The sequence below is a fragment of the Staurois parvus genome, unplaced genomic scaffold (genome assembly GCF_062004578.1).
Source record: "Staurois parvus isolate SC_StPar_1 unplaced genomic scaffold, SC_StPar_1.0 ptg000153l, whole genome shotgun sequence".
Classification (NCBI taxonomy): Eukaryota; Metazoa; Chordata; class Amphibia; order Anura; family Ranidae; genus Staurois; species Staurois parvus.
This window is the reverse complement of record NW_028317949.1, coordinates 3545846-3562331: the sequence shown is the minus strand read 5'-3', so window position 1 is coordinate 3562331 and position 16486 is coordinate 3545846. Positions and strand designations below refer to the sequence as shown.

The following is a 16486-nucleotide window of genomic DNA, read 5'->3' as shown; positions in this document are numbered from 1 at the left end:
GGCGAGCCCTGTTCTTAGTGTAACCTGTCCTGTTAAACTGCTGTATGCTCTTGGCCACCGTGCTGCAGCTCAGTTTCAGGGTCTTGGCAATCTTCTTATAGCCTAGGCCATCTTTATGTAGAGCAACAATTCTTTTTTTTCGGATCCTCAGAGAGTTCTTTGCTGTGAGGTGCCATGTTGAACTTCCAGTGACCATTATGAGAGAGTGAGGCCAATAACACCAAATTTAACACACCTGCTCCCCATTCACGCCTGAGACCTTGTAACACTAACGAGTCACATGACACTGGGAAGGGAAAATGGTTAAATGGGCCCAATTTGGACATTTTCACTTAGGGGCGTACTCACATTTGTTGCCAGCGGTTTATACATTAATGGCTGTGTGTTGAGTTATTTTGAGGGGACAGCAAATTTACTCTGTTATACAAGCTGTACACTCACTACTTTACATTGTAGCAAAGTGTCATTTCTTCAGTGTTGTCACATGAAAAGATATAAAAAAATATTTACATAAATGTGAGGGGTGTACTCACTTCTGTGTGATACTGTATATACAATAAGACAGATTGTTAAAGAAGAAAGGTAATCAATCTCATCAGTTCAGTCTTAGCATGATTAAGAACTAATGGCTGGCTTATGCTTCATCATGCCATCATACCCTTAAATTTAAGAGTTTTATTTTAAATACACCATTATGAAAAATAAATGATAAAACTTACCTATACACACTAGATCCATAAAACCATACATTCCATAGCAGATCTGGAAAAGGATGTCTCTTCTTTGCCATACTGCATAAGGGCTAAATGCGGACCATAATAACCATGTCACACTAGACACTAAGAATAAAGATCCAAGTATGACAGCAATCATCTGAACCTTTTCCACCAATGTTACTGTAATTCGCTGCCACTGAAACACAGAAACAGAAATCATTTTAGCAAACAGTGGAAGTTCATTTTTGCAATTTCAAATAGGTATTTATCCATTATGACTCCAAAAGACTGAAAAATAACTTGTATTACTCATAAAAAACCAACAACACACAGAATTCAGAATGTAATAACATTTATAGGAATTGTCATTCCTCAGTTTTGTTCTTGGATACATTAATAAACTCCAAAAGTCTGCCTATAACAAAAAAGCATCCTTGGGCACCAACTAGCAATTGAGTTCAAAATCACAACCACCTTCCATTACAATTACAAGGCAGTTGCAATCTCCATTACTGAAAATGCAAATAGAGGAATAAGATTTTTCCTTTTGAAGCATATGGTTTGATATTTTATGGTGAGGGAAATGGCGCAGGAAATCTGGAGAGGAGATCTTATTTCAGTGTTCTCTTTGGAAAATATTTATTAAAAGGTTTTGCCAAAAATTCACCCCCAATTCTTTAGCCAACACAAGGAGAGTGCTGAACCCCTGTTTTTTAACACAATGTCAGCACTTTTAGGTTGAAATTAAATTTATTTGCCAGCTAACCAGTCTGGGACACCAGGCATGTAGGCTGACCTATTTCGCTAAAGCAAAGGAAGCAGTAAATATGCAACCTCCCTGTTATGTTGATGCCCGATTGCATGCCCCTAAACATTGTAGGTTGCTTTGAGAGGGGTTCCCCCCAAAAAATTTGTACCCCTTCCAAAACACTGGTGATTGATGAAGATGGGACTAGACTCTTAAAACTCCCCCCTCATTTTCAAACGATATTCGTATACTCAAATGTACCGACATTTTTCATATGAATATTCATACAAATATTCTCGTCTGAAAATCCATATGTATAGGGCCTGCATTAGGTTTTTTATATATCCAAACTTTCTTTTTGCAAACTTTTTTTCCAATTCTCTTTTTTTATTTTTTTTAATTAATTTTTGTCATTTTCTTTTTGTTGCATAGTAAACAAAACAAACAAAATTACCCCCTACAGCATGGCAATAAAGGAAACAGCAAACAGAACAAATATCTATAAAAGTCTTTTTTTCTCATGTCAATTTCATTAGGTTTTGCAGAATTCTGATCATGCACAACACAAATAGGATGACATACTGTACATAATTATTTTCAGCGCATAACATTTACAGTAACCTAATCTGTCATATTATCAGCGTCAGGGTGGATTTGATTTAAATCAAACTGATTTAAATCACAATTTAAATCACTAGTCAGTAAGGCTTGATTTAAATCCTAGTTTTCTACACAGACTAATTCTTGCTGGTATAACTTTAATATGCAAGTAGATGAAGATTTTTAGAATAACAACTTTTCATATTAGTTTTTTTATCCCCAGTTTAATAGGTTAATCATTCATATTTGGACAACTTTTCTGTTGTACTTAGGAAGGAGAAAAATAATCATTACCTTAATAATAACAATTTAAATAGATTTATTCAACTGAAACAATAACATTCCAGCATATGTGATTTGCTTAAACATCCATGTTTGTTAACTAATTTGGCTAAACAAAATATATATATTTTAAGAAACTTAGAATGTCAGCCCCTTCCTCCTCACACTTAGTTTCACTTTCTTCTTGTGCAGATCTATTCCACTCCAAACAATCAGAAAAATATTGTTTCTATTCTATTCACTGAACTTCTTGAAACTTAGCACTGAAGGGGTTGATTCTGTATTCATAGGTTTGTAGAAGTTAGGATTAAGGTCTTTTTCTTAACTCTGTTCATGTTATAACATTTTTGCTGTGAAGAAGAGGCATGTGATCTCCGCTGAGTCAAATTCAGTTTTGAGAACTGCAAACGTAAACCAAGCATCTGTGATAATATCTTGTAGGCAGAGAAACTGCCCAATAATCTTACAAAAACCTCTGGAAGAGCATAACATTGTGAATGGATTCATGGAATTTATTTACCAAAAAAATTAAACATATACAGCCTTATTCTACATAATTAAAAAACTAATCTTTATTTCATGATGGAATAACCTTTGGATGGTAATATATTTTCCTCAAAAAGCATTTTATTTTATAAAAATCCGATTTAAATCAAAAAAATCCAATTTAAATAAAAAAAATCAGATTTTTAAAATTTTTTTTTTAAAAATCATTGATTTTTATCCACCCTGATCAGCGTACATGAGCGCTTTTCAACCTGTGACTACACATCACAGACCTTTTAAATCTTATGGTAAAGTTGACCACACATAAACAGTTTTCATTCAACCCTAAACAGTACAGATGGATAAATCTTTTGCTAGAACTACTGTATCTTGACAATTTCCAAACAGTGCCCGCATCTGATTAGATGCAGGCGCTGTTTGACTGACAATTTTCCACCAAGAATCTGCTTTCTCAAAATTACTGGGGAGTAGGAGGGTCCACCGTCATTATCACACACTGGAGTAAACTCAGTGTTGTAATAAGAATTTGCACCAGGGCTGCTTTAAGAAAACACCCAAAATCCTCAGAAAAGATCAAATGGTATTCTTGTTAAAATGCCATAGACATGATGCTATGCTTCACAGCCATGACAGAAATTATACCCCCATTGAAGACCCGTTCAGGTGAATAGCACTGCTCTGCAAGTACCCCGCAACCACATACAAAGCACCCAGTTGCGGGCACTAGTGTAGGGTTAAAGCAGGCGGTGTGGAGGCAATATGCCTCACCACTCCCTATAAAATGCTTTCTCAAGGGCGATCCAAATGCTGACTGCTCTTCATAAAGCAAAGCACATTTGAATGAGTGCTTTTTTTTTCAAATGATTTTTTATAATTTTATTATTTTTTTACTTTTTTTAGAATTTAAATTTTTATTTCTTTGTTTTTATTTTTTTAACTGCCCTGTTGTGAGACCTTTGGATAAATATCAGAGGGTCTAAACAGACCCCTGCTGTCTCACATTTGAGAAAGAGGAAGGGACTGAGGACATAGATTAACCAGTCCCTACAGCCTCAGCTGTACTGGACAGTGAATGAATGGGAAGCACTCTGTGATTTGCAGTTCATTCACAAACTGAAGTATGGTAAGTACTGTTTACTATGCTTCGGTTAATAATGGGCACAAGGGTAATCAAAACTGATCCCTCATTATGTTCATTCAGGAAAGAAAGGGGCCGATAAATATGACATATTTACTGACCCCTTCCCCTACTCTCCATCCTGAAACAATCTCCCTGTATGCCCACAGCAGCTGCTGGTGGGAGCAAAGAGGAAAGGGAGCCAGCAGTGCTGCAGAGGAGGGAGGCACATAAGGGAGGGCCCATATAGCAGATGAGTGGGGACACAGATACCGATTCCCCTGGATTGCAACTGGAGGGATAAAAGGAAGAGAAGCTAGCAGTGCTGCAGGGGGATCCACAAGAGTTGGCAATACGGTAGTACAGCCAGTCCTCCTGCTTGACAGGTGGCGGGCCTCCCTTTCCAAGTGATGAGGCCCGATACAGCAGGGACAGCTGTACTGTCTTATAAATGGCCGTGTCTGCTTCCCTTTAACTATGAAGGGTTATTAGAGTAACTTTTATTTTTACATCCAGCTGTCAAAAAACACAGAACCAATCACATAAGCAGGAAAAAGATAGAATAGGTTATTGCAAGGAACACATTTTTTGACAGCTTTAGAAAATCAGAGCTGTCTGCAGACAGAAACGTAAAGGTAAATTTTAACAACAATAAAATCATTTGTATAGTGGTTATATATGCTGGTTTATATTTGTATCCACATACTTAAGATTTATGCGGTTTTCTTGAAGTGCCCATTCCATACATGATTACTGCTACAGAAATGGAATATTGTATTACAGAATGTCATGTATGTATACATCAATCAATCATTTCACTTGTTCAACTTGTTTAGGGGGATAGTATATTGATTTTTATTTTCTATATAAATGAATATATAATGTGAATATCTTTAAAATATTTACTGACATGAATCTTTGAAATAATGTATTATAGCATATGATGCATTATCTGTATTTGTTTCTTTATTTGTAATGATTTTCTATTACCCAAAAAGTACACAGGGCCAGGTCTAGGTCCATACCATGTAACAGAGTCTTATAAGGTGCAGTTCATGCAGCAGGCAAGTCAGGTGTGTCATACTTTTCAGTGATAGAGTGAGATTACTATATTAAGGATTCTTCACTTCTGCGTTGAAAATGGAAAATCAATTTACTGTGCATGTTTCTAGAAAGAGAAACAGTGTATGGCTTTGGGGAACGTGACAATGGGTTCAGGTACATTACATAGGGATTGTTAAGGAGAGGTCAGTAACTATCTTCTGTGCAAAGGGAGAAGAGCTCATTAAACATACAAATATACTCTTCTGCCATATTCCAGGCTTCATTGCACAAAGGATCCTGGTGTTTTCTGTGTCACTCCACAGATCTGAGTTGCAAAGTCAGCCCTGCACGGAAATCTCTGCATTTGCACATGAGAGCGTTCACTCAGTTACTCTGAGTTTGTGTGCGAGTGTGTAATGGGCTGCATGGGGTTGCCAGCTATGGGGTTGATTTACTAAAGGCAAATAGACTGTGCACTTTGCAGGTGCAGTTGCACTCTGCAAGGGCATTGGCTCCAGAGCTTAGTAAATGAACGGAACCACGGCTGACTTCCATCACCCAATAATGTTCAAGCAAAAAGTTGTTTTTTTGTTTTCATTGCATGTGATTGGGCATTCTATGCAAAGTGAAGCTTCACCTCATTTAAGCTCTGTGTGCAAAGTGTAACTGCACTTGCAAAGTGCACAGTCTATTTTTCTTCATGGCTATTTAAACACAGTCCACAGTACTGGGTACATAATTGGCATACTTAGGAGCGGTGCTACAATTTACAGCCTCACATTGCAACTGTATACTCCTAGGCACCAGCCTACAGGTATCTCTATTAGAAGCATATATAATCAAAATACATTTGTAGGCTAGCACGCCACGCACTCAGTGTGCATATTTACAATACATTTTGTCACCTTGATAAAAAAGAACTTCATGCCTCTGAAACATTGGATGTTTTCAACATAGACCTTCAAATAAATATGCAAATAGAGTGCTTAGGGATCTGCCTTCCTCATTTATTTGTTCCTTACAACACCAGTATAGGCCAGCCATGCACCCAAACTATTGAGGGGCCGAAGAGATACATGTGATGAATGGTTGTATGCAATAACCTATTAAAAAAATGTTTTATATTGTTGACAAAAGGGTAATTTGGCCTTATCATGTAGAGAGCAAATTGTTCAGTGCAGTGTCCTATAGTAACTAATCACTGTATGACTTCCACACAGGGAATTGTAATCAGTTAAGGGGTTAAGGCTTGATGTACACGAGCAGTTCCTGAACTCGGGTTTAGGAGCTTTTGGCATTTTTTTGCCAAAGCTCCTATACTAAACGCCATAAAAGCCTATGTGTCCATGTACACATAGGCTTTTAGCAGAGTTTAGGAGCTGTTGTGTTTAGGTGAAGATACACCTCCCTCTCCTGAATGCGGAAGAATGGCTTTCAGGATAGGAACGTTTTGACCGTCGACCGTGGGAAAATGCAAGATGCGGCAACCGTTAAAACCTAAGGAAGATCTATTAACATAGTTTTTGTTACAGATCTGTTCCCTGTGGGACAAAATACACAATGTACTTTGTTCCATGTTGATAAGTGCTTTCTAACCATAGCTAAGAGGTCCGACTTGCCCCCTCCTCTTCTGCCACGGCCAATCTGACAACAGCTATGAGGGAGACGGCTGATTTTTTAGTGAAGCTCATCCACAGACCACAGACAAGCAGCAGCAAGAGGAATTCAGACAGAAGGGAGACGTATCAGCCGCTGCATTCCTTTTGATGCTGCTTGCCTGTGGAAAGTGCAGCAAGGAAAGTTGGCTGATTAGGACACCCAGAGTTTCATGAGAACAGTAGATCTATTCCAAATAGCTGAAAGGTAAATGCAGGCAGCTCTAGCTCTAGGTGCCCACAATTTAGACCATCCTTTCTCCGTCAGAGTGTGGTCTGAGCCATGCGGGTAGAACAAGGCTGGCAGATAAGCCAGAGCTCCTGCTTCTCTTCTGAACTGCAGATCGGCACAGAAGGAGCTCAGTCAGAACAGTGACAAGCAGTCAGGAAACAACTTGAAGTTGGACGTAAGGAAGCTCTTGTATATGGAGAAGGCTATGGAGAGGAAATTTTCCCTGGGAATTGGAGGATAATATTGTATCCATAAAGTACAATTTATACTTACCTTTGGTGAGTGCGGAATACATCAGTATTCACAGGAAGGTATGGATCCGTGGAATCTTTTCTCTGTATTACCCTTATCCTGAAAATTTTTGGAGCACAATTTGCATGTTTAACCTCCCTAGCGGTCTGATTATTTCAGATTTTTGGTGCTGAAAGCGGTACCATTATTTTGCATGGAAATATGTAGTTTTTTTATTGTAGGCTGTAATTTTTAGGAATAACTCACTGAAATCTGTCTGAACAAGAGTCTAGTAAACATCCCGGGTAGGATAAAATTTGAAACACAAAATCATAAATTATAATTTAATAAATAATCATAAAAAATAATAATATAATAATATTACATTTAATTCAATAATATAATCAAACCGAAAACACTGAAATTTGAAATAGAGCGCCAAGTTCGCACATCGCTGAGCAGAGTCGCAAAATCGTTTTCAGTGTCTGATGACGAATTTCCCCACAAATCATTATCACTCAATTCTGCAAGTGGTTCTAATTTACTATCGCTGTTCTCTAGCTGATCTAAACCCGCTTTTGACCTAAAGGGACACTTTTTGGACGCCATGGACTTTTCTCAGTTTCCAGGCAGAAAGAACAGACAAAATGCAGGCAGGGCACAGGACAAAGCACTCGGGACAAAATGTATGTGAAATGGGTTGAAACAGCAATGTTTTACTATGTAAAATTTGTTTTGAAAAAAATGACATTTTTTTAAAATTTTCAAATTTCCCGCCGCCGGCAGCGCCCGTAAGTCCCGACGTCACAGGGACCGGAACACAGAAGCCGGATGCCGGCATCGGCCGGAGGAGATGGCCGGGGATGCTGCAGGGGAAACATCAGGGGAGCGAAGGACAAGGTAAGTGCTGCAGGGACTCCCTATGCAGCGCCGCAGGGTAAGCCTGAGTGTAGCTCGGGGTTACCGCTTTTGGTACAAACATTCTACCCCGAGCTACACTCGGGAATACCGCTAGGGAAGTTAAAGGGGACTTTCTTTGTTTTTGGTTTCATCACTTTTTGTATTTGGACACAAATGTTATATTTTGGTGGTTTTATTTTATAACCATAGAATTTATTATGATTTGTGTATAATTATTTTTTGATTCATTTCTTGTTTTGCGCTGTTTTATTGTTTCACTGATTTTTGATTTTTATCAATATTTTTGATTCTTATCAAGGCACAGCAGCATTCACTTTAAAATGTTTCACATAGTTTTTCTGGCACAGGTTGTTTTTGTTTTAGGTATGTATGTATGTGTGTGTTTATATCTGTATGTATGTCGTAAGGTATGTATGTATTTGTGTGTGTGTTAATAAGTGTAACTGTATGTGTGTGTATGTACAGTTGTGCTCAAAAGTTTACATACCCTGGCAGAAATTGTGAAATTTTGGCATTGATATTGAAAATATGACTGATCATGCCAAAAAATGCTCTTTTATTGAAGGATGGTGGTCATATGAAGCCATTTATTATCAAATAGTTGTTTGGCTCCTTTTTAAATCATAATGATTTACCCAAATGGCCCGGATGAAAAGTTTACATACCCTGGAATGTTTGACCTTGGTACAGACACAATTAATGTCCCACACCTGTGGCTTTTTAAATTGCAATTAGTGTCAGTAACTCATATTCTTAAAAGATCATTTCTGATTAGTTAACCACAAGAACTTGGCAAATAATGTACTCTTCTGGATGACAGTAAACAAAGATTCTTCAAAACTGAGGCTGACTATGGACTAATTACATTAATATCAAACTGGTTGAAAAAGCCCTGTAAATGCAGATGGCTTGCCTTACCTGGCAAGGTTTCTTCATTTTAATAGCTATAACTTGGTATCTGTAGCAGCATAGTTCACAGGTCCATGATCCTCGTTCACTAATCCATTTTAGAAGGCAGAGTTGATGGGTGTACCTTACAGACCCATCACATCGACATGGATTAAGTAATTCGCCCTTGAATAGAAAAAAAGAAAAAAAAAAGTAAATGGATTACAAAATGTCAATGTAAATATTTATCAAAAGCTGACAAAATTCACACACTTGCCAGGTCCCTTCCACATTTTTGAACTTTAAACGGCTGTCCAGGGCCAAGGTGTATATTTTAATGATAGGTTTCACAGCATGTTATGGGTAAGGCAAATATTCACCTATTCAATGCCTTCTGGTACCTTCACAGTGCCCTGAAAAAGCTGCAGTAACTGCATCTCTGGTCCAGCAGCACATTTTACCCGTCATCAATTTCCACATCCTCAACTCAGCAGTGTAATGCCTCCAAGAAAAGAATTCTCTGGCATCCGCAAACCAGTATTCCACCAGAGTACCTCCCATCACTCCATCCTATACCTTTCTTAAAGCGCAGTTACAAATTCCATTGCCCCCCTACCGATATCCAATATCTAGCTCTGAATCAGAGTGTCAGAATGTCGGGAGGGGGGTTGGAAGGAGGAGAATTTTCAGTAAGGAGCTGCAGCAGTGAATAACACTATAAGAATGACTATACCTATATACCGCCTATATATATATATATATATCAATCAGCGAAGAGACCTTTGACAGTGGCTATAACTTTATATATAGCCATTGTAGATCATATGTATAATGTGTCTAGTATGTGTATTTACTATAATTGCTGACTCCATCTTGAGATCATAATGCAGTATTTTTCGGAAATATCACAAACAGGAAAATACCACATTATAGCCACTGGATGGAGCTGGTGACAATAGGAAATACACATACTAGACACATTACATGGATTGCCATACATAATGACTGTGCAAACACTAAGGCTTTCGTTGAGTTAATTTTTTATATTTGGACCTATTTATGTTGTGTACTACCAAAAGGTGGTTGTAAGCAATATTAAAACGTAACAGAGCTGTGTTACCTCTTTTCAGGTAAAAATGGAATTGGCCTGCTACATGGCACATATTACCGTAATTTTTGCTCCATAAGACGCACTTTTTTCCCCCAAAAAAAGGGGGGAAAATGCCGCCACCATGTCAGAATATCGGGCTGGCTGCTCAGCTCTTCTCTCCTGCATGACCTTACCAGTTCCTCGCTCAAGCGCTGTACAGTCTTCCCGCGCCGGCTTCTGTGACAGCCGGGTGCCCACTGCACATGCTCGAGAAGCGCTGCGCTTTGTGAATGGTCCGGCGTCTTCTGGGACACATGACAGGTCCCAGAATGTGCCGGGCCATTCACAAAGCGCAGCGCTTCTCGCACATGCGCAGTTGGCACCCGGCTGCCACAGAAGTCGGCGCGGGAAGAAGAGGGAAGGACAACTCCGCGGAAGTGGGAGCGGGTACCTGTCAAATTCAGGTACCCGCTCCTCCTCCCTTCCCAAAGGTCCGCAGTCTCTGGTCATCTCCTTTACTGTCTGCAGTCTCTGGTCATCTGTACTATGTCCCTGGTATTTTCCCTGTACTATGTCCGCAGTCTCTGGTCATCCCCTGTACTGTGTCCGCAGTCTCTGGTCATCTCCTGTACTGTGTTCGCAGTCTCTGGTCATCTCCTGTACTGTGTCCACAGTCTCTGGTCATCTCCTGTACTGTGTCCGCAGTCTCTGGTCATCTCCTGTACTGTGTCCGCAGTCTCTGGTCATCTTCTGTACTGTGTCTGCAGTCTCTGGTCATCTCCTGTACTGTGTCCACAGTCTCCTGTCATCTCCTGTACTGTGTCCACAGTCTCCTGTCATCTCCTGTACTATGTCTGCAGTCTCTGGTCATCTCCTGTACTATGTCCGCAATCTCTGGTCATGTCCTGTACTATGTCTGCAGTCTCTGGTCATCTCCTGTACTATGTCTGCAGTCTCTGGTCATCTCCTGTACCATGTCTGCAGTCTCTGGTCATCTCCTGTACTATGTCCGCAGTCTCTGGTCATCTCCTGTACTGTGTCCGCAGTCTCTGGTCATCTCCTGTACTGTGTCCACAGTCTCTGGTCAGCTCCTGTACTATGTCCGCAGTCTCCTGTCATCTCCTGTACTATGTCTGCAGTCTCTGGTCATCTCCTGTACTATGTCCGCAATCTCTGGTCATCTCCTGTACTATGTCTGCAGTCTCTGGTCATCTCCTGTACTGTGTCCGCAGTCTCTGGTCATCTCCTGTACTATGTTTGCAGTCTCTGGTCATCTCCTTTACTGTCTGCAGTCTCTGGTCATCCCCTGCACTGTCTGCAGTCTCTGGTCATCCCCTGCACTGTCTGCAGTCTCTGGTCATCTGTACTATGTCCCTGGTATTTTCCCTGTACTATGTCCGCAGTCTCTGGTCATTCCCTGTACTGTGTCCACAGTCTCTGGTCATCTCCTGTACTATGTCCGCAGTCTCTGGTCATCTCCTGTACTATGATCGTAGTCTCTGGTCATCTCCTGTACTATGTCTGCAGTCTCTGGTCATGTCCTGTACTGTGTCCGCAGTCTCTGGTCATCCCCTGTACTGTGTCCGTAGTCTCTGGTCATCTGTACTATGTCCACAGTCTCTGGTCATTCCCTGTACTGTGTCCGCAGTCTCTGGTCATCCCCTGTATTGTGTCCGCAGTCTCTGGTCAAGTCCTGTACTGTGTCCGCAATCTATGGTCATCTCCTGTATTATGGCTGCAGTCTCTGGTCATCCCCTGTACTATGTCTGCAGTCTCTGGTCATTTCCTGTACTGTGTCTGCAGTCTCTGGTCATCTCCTGTACTATGTCTGCAGTCTCTGGTCATTTCCTGTACTATGTCCACAGTCTCTGGTCATTTCCTGTAATGTGTCCGCAGTCTCTGGTCATCTCCTGTACTATGTCCGAAGTCTCTGGTCATTTTCTGTACTATGTCCGCAGTCTCTGGTCATCTCCTGTACTGTGTCCGCAGTCTCTGGTCATTTCCTGTACTATGTTTGCAGTCTCTGGCCATTTCCTGTGCTGTGTCCGCAGTCTCTGGTCATTTCCTGTACTATGTCTGCAGTCTCTGGTCATTTCCTGTACTATGTTTGCAGTCTCTGGCCATTTCCTGTACTATGTCCGCAGTCTCTGGTCATCTCCTGTACTGTGTCCGCAGTCTCTGGTCATTTCCTGTACTATGTCCACAGTCTCTGGTCATTTCCTGTACTATGTCTGCAGTCTCTGGTCATTTCCTGTACTATGTTTGCAGTCTCTGGCCATTTCCTGTACTGTGTCTGCAGTCCATTGATTCAGAATATTTTTTTCTTGTTTTCCGCCTCTAAAACCTAGGTGGGTCTTATGGTCAGGTGCATCTTATGGAGCGCGAAATATGGTAAATATATTGGTCAATTTTCCTTCAACTAGACTGTCCTTTACAAGTTGAGTAAAATGTAAGTAAACAAAGTTGTTATTACCAAGATGAGCATCTTACATTCTGGAATACTCCTCTATTCATCATGTCAGTAAAATTCCACATTTGCAAAAAAGATTTATGTTACATTCACACCTACAGTGGATATAAAAAGTTTCAGCTTGTCTTTCAACTGAGTTGTAGTTTATAGGTCGCATTAAAGGTGGAAAAAGTTCTGAAATGACTTATCTTTGTCTCATTTTTTTTACATCTCAGAAACCTGACATTTTAACAGGAGTGTGTAGACTTTTTATATCAACTGTGTCTATTTAAGAATAAATTTGCATTGTTGCATTTTCTTCCAGCAAACCACATATTTCTTTGAGATGAATTGCAACACATAGAACACTAGTTCCTAAAGAACAACACACCCCAAGAACAACACATAAAACACTAAGAGGAGTAAATGTTCCCTTAATATTTATATATTAAACATAATTTGAGGAAAGACCCCCTGCTCTCTTAGGACATAAAAATGTTGAGCTCAACTTACGCACATGGGTAGGGTTGAAGAAGTTAGGCTAAGTTCACACTAGCTGTCTTAGCAGGTGTTAGACAGGTGTTTGGGAAGCGGTTTTAAGGCTTCTCAAATGCCTATGAAAATTCTACACATGGCAGCACACAGTGCTGTTCACACTGAAGCGTTAGCGTTGCGGCAAAATTGACGTCTCATATTGAGTCAGGAGGAGTTGAAGCCTCCCATTCAAGTCTATGGTGAAGCTCCTCAAATGCCCGGCAGGCATTTTCAGGGCGTTTGTGAGGTGGTTGCGGGGCCCTTGCAGAGTGTTAATACCATTAAACTTCATTACAGGCGTTTTTGGTGAGGTTTTAATGCTTGGCAAATGCCTCAAAAATGTGCATAGGGCATCTGTTAGATTGTAAGCTCCAAGGAGCAAGGCCCTCCATACCCTCGTGTATTGAACTGTATTGTTGCTGTATTGTCTCCCTTTATATTATAAAGCGCTGAGCAAATTGTTGGCATTATATAAATCCTGTATAATAATAATAATTTGGGGAGCGTTTGAGGAGCATTAAAAAGGTTTCCCAAATGCCTGTCTAACGCCTGTCAAACGCTATAGGGGCTTTTGGCAAGAGTTAGAAATTAGTTAAGTGTGAATGAGCCCTAAGTGTTAAAGATTATGTTATGTACATATACATTTAAATTAACATTAGGATCCTTCCAATCCTATGAGCTGAAAAATATACTTCCATCTCTAGAAGTATTTAGGTTTCCTAGAGTAACAAGAGGGAACGCCTTGTGTCCATAAAATATCGCACTGTTTATTGGAGCTAAAAGTACACAAGGAGAGCCAACGTGTTTTAGAAATGCATTGTACATTGGGCTCTCCCTCTTGTTACTCAAGGAAACCAAAATAGTCCTAGTGATGGAAGTATATTAGTTCATAGGATTGATTAGAAGGATCCTAACAAACCATCAAGTGAGATTTTTTTTTTGGACAATGGGCGCTTACTTACTCAAATGTTTCCTTCCGAAAATACCCTGTCAGTGTACTAGAAGGGTAGCAGCCCCAGATCCCAATGGAGTCTTTTACTACCACCCACATTTTGGGTAACAACAAATTTGACGTTGTTTCTTCTAAACCCTCAACACAGAGACCTGTCAACAACTAGTCTCTAGTGCAGGGGTGGGCAAACTTTTTGACTTGAGGGCCACAATGGGTTCATATATTGGACCCGGGGGCCGGACCAAGAGTAGATGAATGATGTGTATGTGTGAATTAATATAAATTAAATTACCTTTGCTCCGCGCGTTCCTCTCGGCGTGTTCCCGCGCCGTTCCGGTCTTCAGGGCGGACTGTGAGAGGAGCCTAGCTCCCCTCACGTTCGTCACGCTGCCCCGCCTACACACATCCTGACAGCCAATCACTGGCTATCAGGATGTGAGTGGCAGCGAGACTGGCCAATCATTGCATTTGAGCGCGCTGAATGATGCAAATGTTTGCCTGCCCTGGCTGTTTTTTTTTTGTATCACGCTCCGCGGGCCGGATTAAAAGGTCCGCCGGGCCGTATACAGCCCGTGGGCCGTAGTTTGCCCATTCCTGCTCTAGTGGCACGAGTCCATAGCTGTCTACCACCTATATTAGAGTAACAATAAACTGGGATATTTTATTGAAAGTAGTGGAACTAAAGACAAACATTTTTTTCATTTGGATAAAGTAAGAGAACGTTATAACCCCTACCTGTTTTTCTTTCTGTGTCTCTTTAGGGAGATTTTTCTTCACTTCCTCTCCCATAGGAAGTGAGAGTAATCCATCAAAATTGCTAGAATCCCTGATTGTCACAGGAACCAGTGCCCCTATTGGAAGATTTCCTCTCTATTCCTGTTCTGGTTAAACACCAAAATTTTGGATTTTGTGTTTCATTTTTACTCTCTGGGATAACAATATATATATATATATAGGGCAGCACAGTGGCTAAATGCGTAGCACTTCCACCTGGCAGTACTAGGGTTGTTGGTTCAAATCCCAACCATGGCACCACCTGCCTGGAGTTTGAATGTTCTCCCTGTGCCTGCATGGGTTTCCTCCGGGTACTCCTGTTTCCTCCCACGCTCCAAAGACATGCTGGTAGGTGCATTGGATCCTGTTTTAATTGTCCCTAGTATGTGTAAGTATGAATGTGAGTTAGGGACCTTAGATTGTACACCCCTTGAGGGTTAGGGACTGATGTGAATGTGCAATATATATGTAAAGCGCTGCATAAATTGACGGCGCTATATAAGTACCTGAAATAAATAAATATATATATCCTATATAAATATGGAGGGATTAATCTCTCTAACGAGGGCATAGACAGGATTAAAGACCTGACAGGCATTCTAATCCACTCTATCCAAAAAAGTGTACTTTTATTATACTTTAACTACTAATAAATCACAAAATATTTCTTAGCGGCTCCCCTGTGTGCTTCCATTTAAATCCCTTACCTGTTTTGTCTCCAGTGGACCCCCCACCTACAGCATTGTATTGTATGTTCACCTTTTATGTTTCCAGTCTGTCTTCTAAAATCCCCCTTCCTAAGGCTTCTTTGTTTCTTTTCCAGTTGCATGCAGCAATGCTTGACCAGTCTGTCCCTGCCATAATTGCATTCCTTTGTTTTACTGTCCTAATTCTATTTTTATCTAATTGCAGGCAGCATTCCTAACTCCTGATATCCTATAATTACGTGAAGCACACTGTTTCAATAGAAAATGACGATTTAACAAAGCTAGCTAAATATATCTACTCCAATCCTTTTTAACCGAATACATAGCTGGATGGATGCCACAAGACAATATCATGCCATTTTTTATTTATCTGTCAAATACAGAAATTTTACTCACCAGCAGTCCCCTTTTTAACAAGTCAATGGAGCAAAAAGCTATTTACAACCACTAATTAAAACAGATAGCACAAATACTAGCTATATGGTATATAGAGATGTATTTTCTAGCTCTTAGTTCCCCCAGGGAAATTCTAAGCACAGCTAGAGCACTTACTCTAAAACCTTTAAATGGCTAGCAGGATACATTTGTTGAGCGTTTGTTCTTTAGCATGAACAGAAAGTGTGAAATGAAAGGAGGAGGAGTACAGGTGCACATACACATGAGATAATAACATTTCCCTAACAGTATTATACCGTAAATGCGTGAACTATGCAATTTAATAATTACATTTGTCTGTTGGCCAAACACTAATAACCTGCAGTACAGCAGTGTACATCAATCAATATACAGTATGTGCAGAGTGGATGTGTCACTTGGATCACATGACTCATTTTGAAAGTATCATGTCATTAAATTGGTAACTGTCAATGAACATAGAATTTTTCTCAATATTAGGAATATTATTCATGCAAATGTACTTATGTTACATGTAATTTTTATATCATATAAGAAATAATCAATATATTTTGTGGCCTTGAGCATTCCCGATATAGGGTCACAAACCCTGCGACTTTCATGTCGTGCTGTGTTACGGTTGGGT

General features: G+C 40.2%; 1 protein-coding gene across 1 annotated transcript in view; it reads right to left on the bottom strand.

Annotated features, from left to right (window-relative positions):
• Positions 1-16486, bottom strand: part of MARCHF11 (membrane associated ring-CH-type finger 11) — a 92066-nt gene that overhangs the window by 9764 nt on the left and 65816 nt on the right. The window contains exons 2-3 of the mRNA XM_089674883.1: positions 8972-9127; positions 720-912 (exon numbers count right to left, since the gene is read on the bottom strand). Coding sequence (XP_089531009.1) covers positions 720-912; positions 8972-9127 — 349 coding nt within the window. The remainder of the gene's footprint in view (positions 1-719; positions 913-8971; positions 9128-16486) is intronic.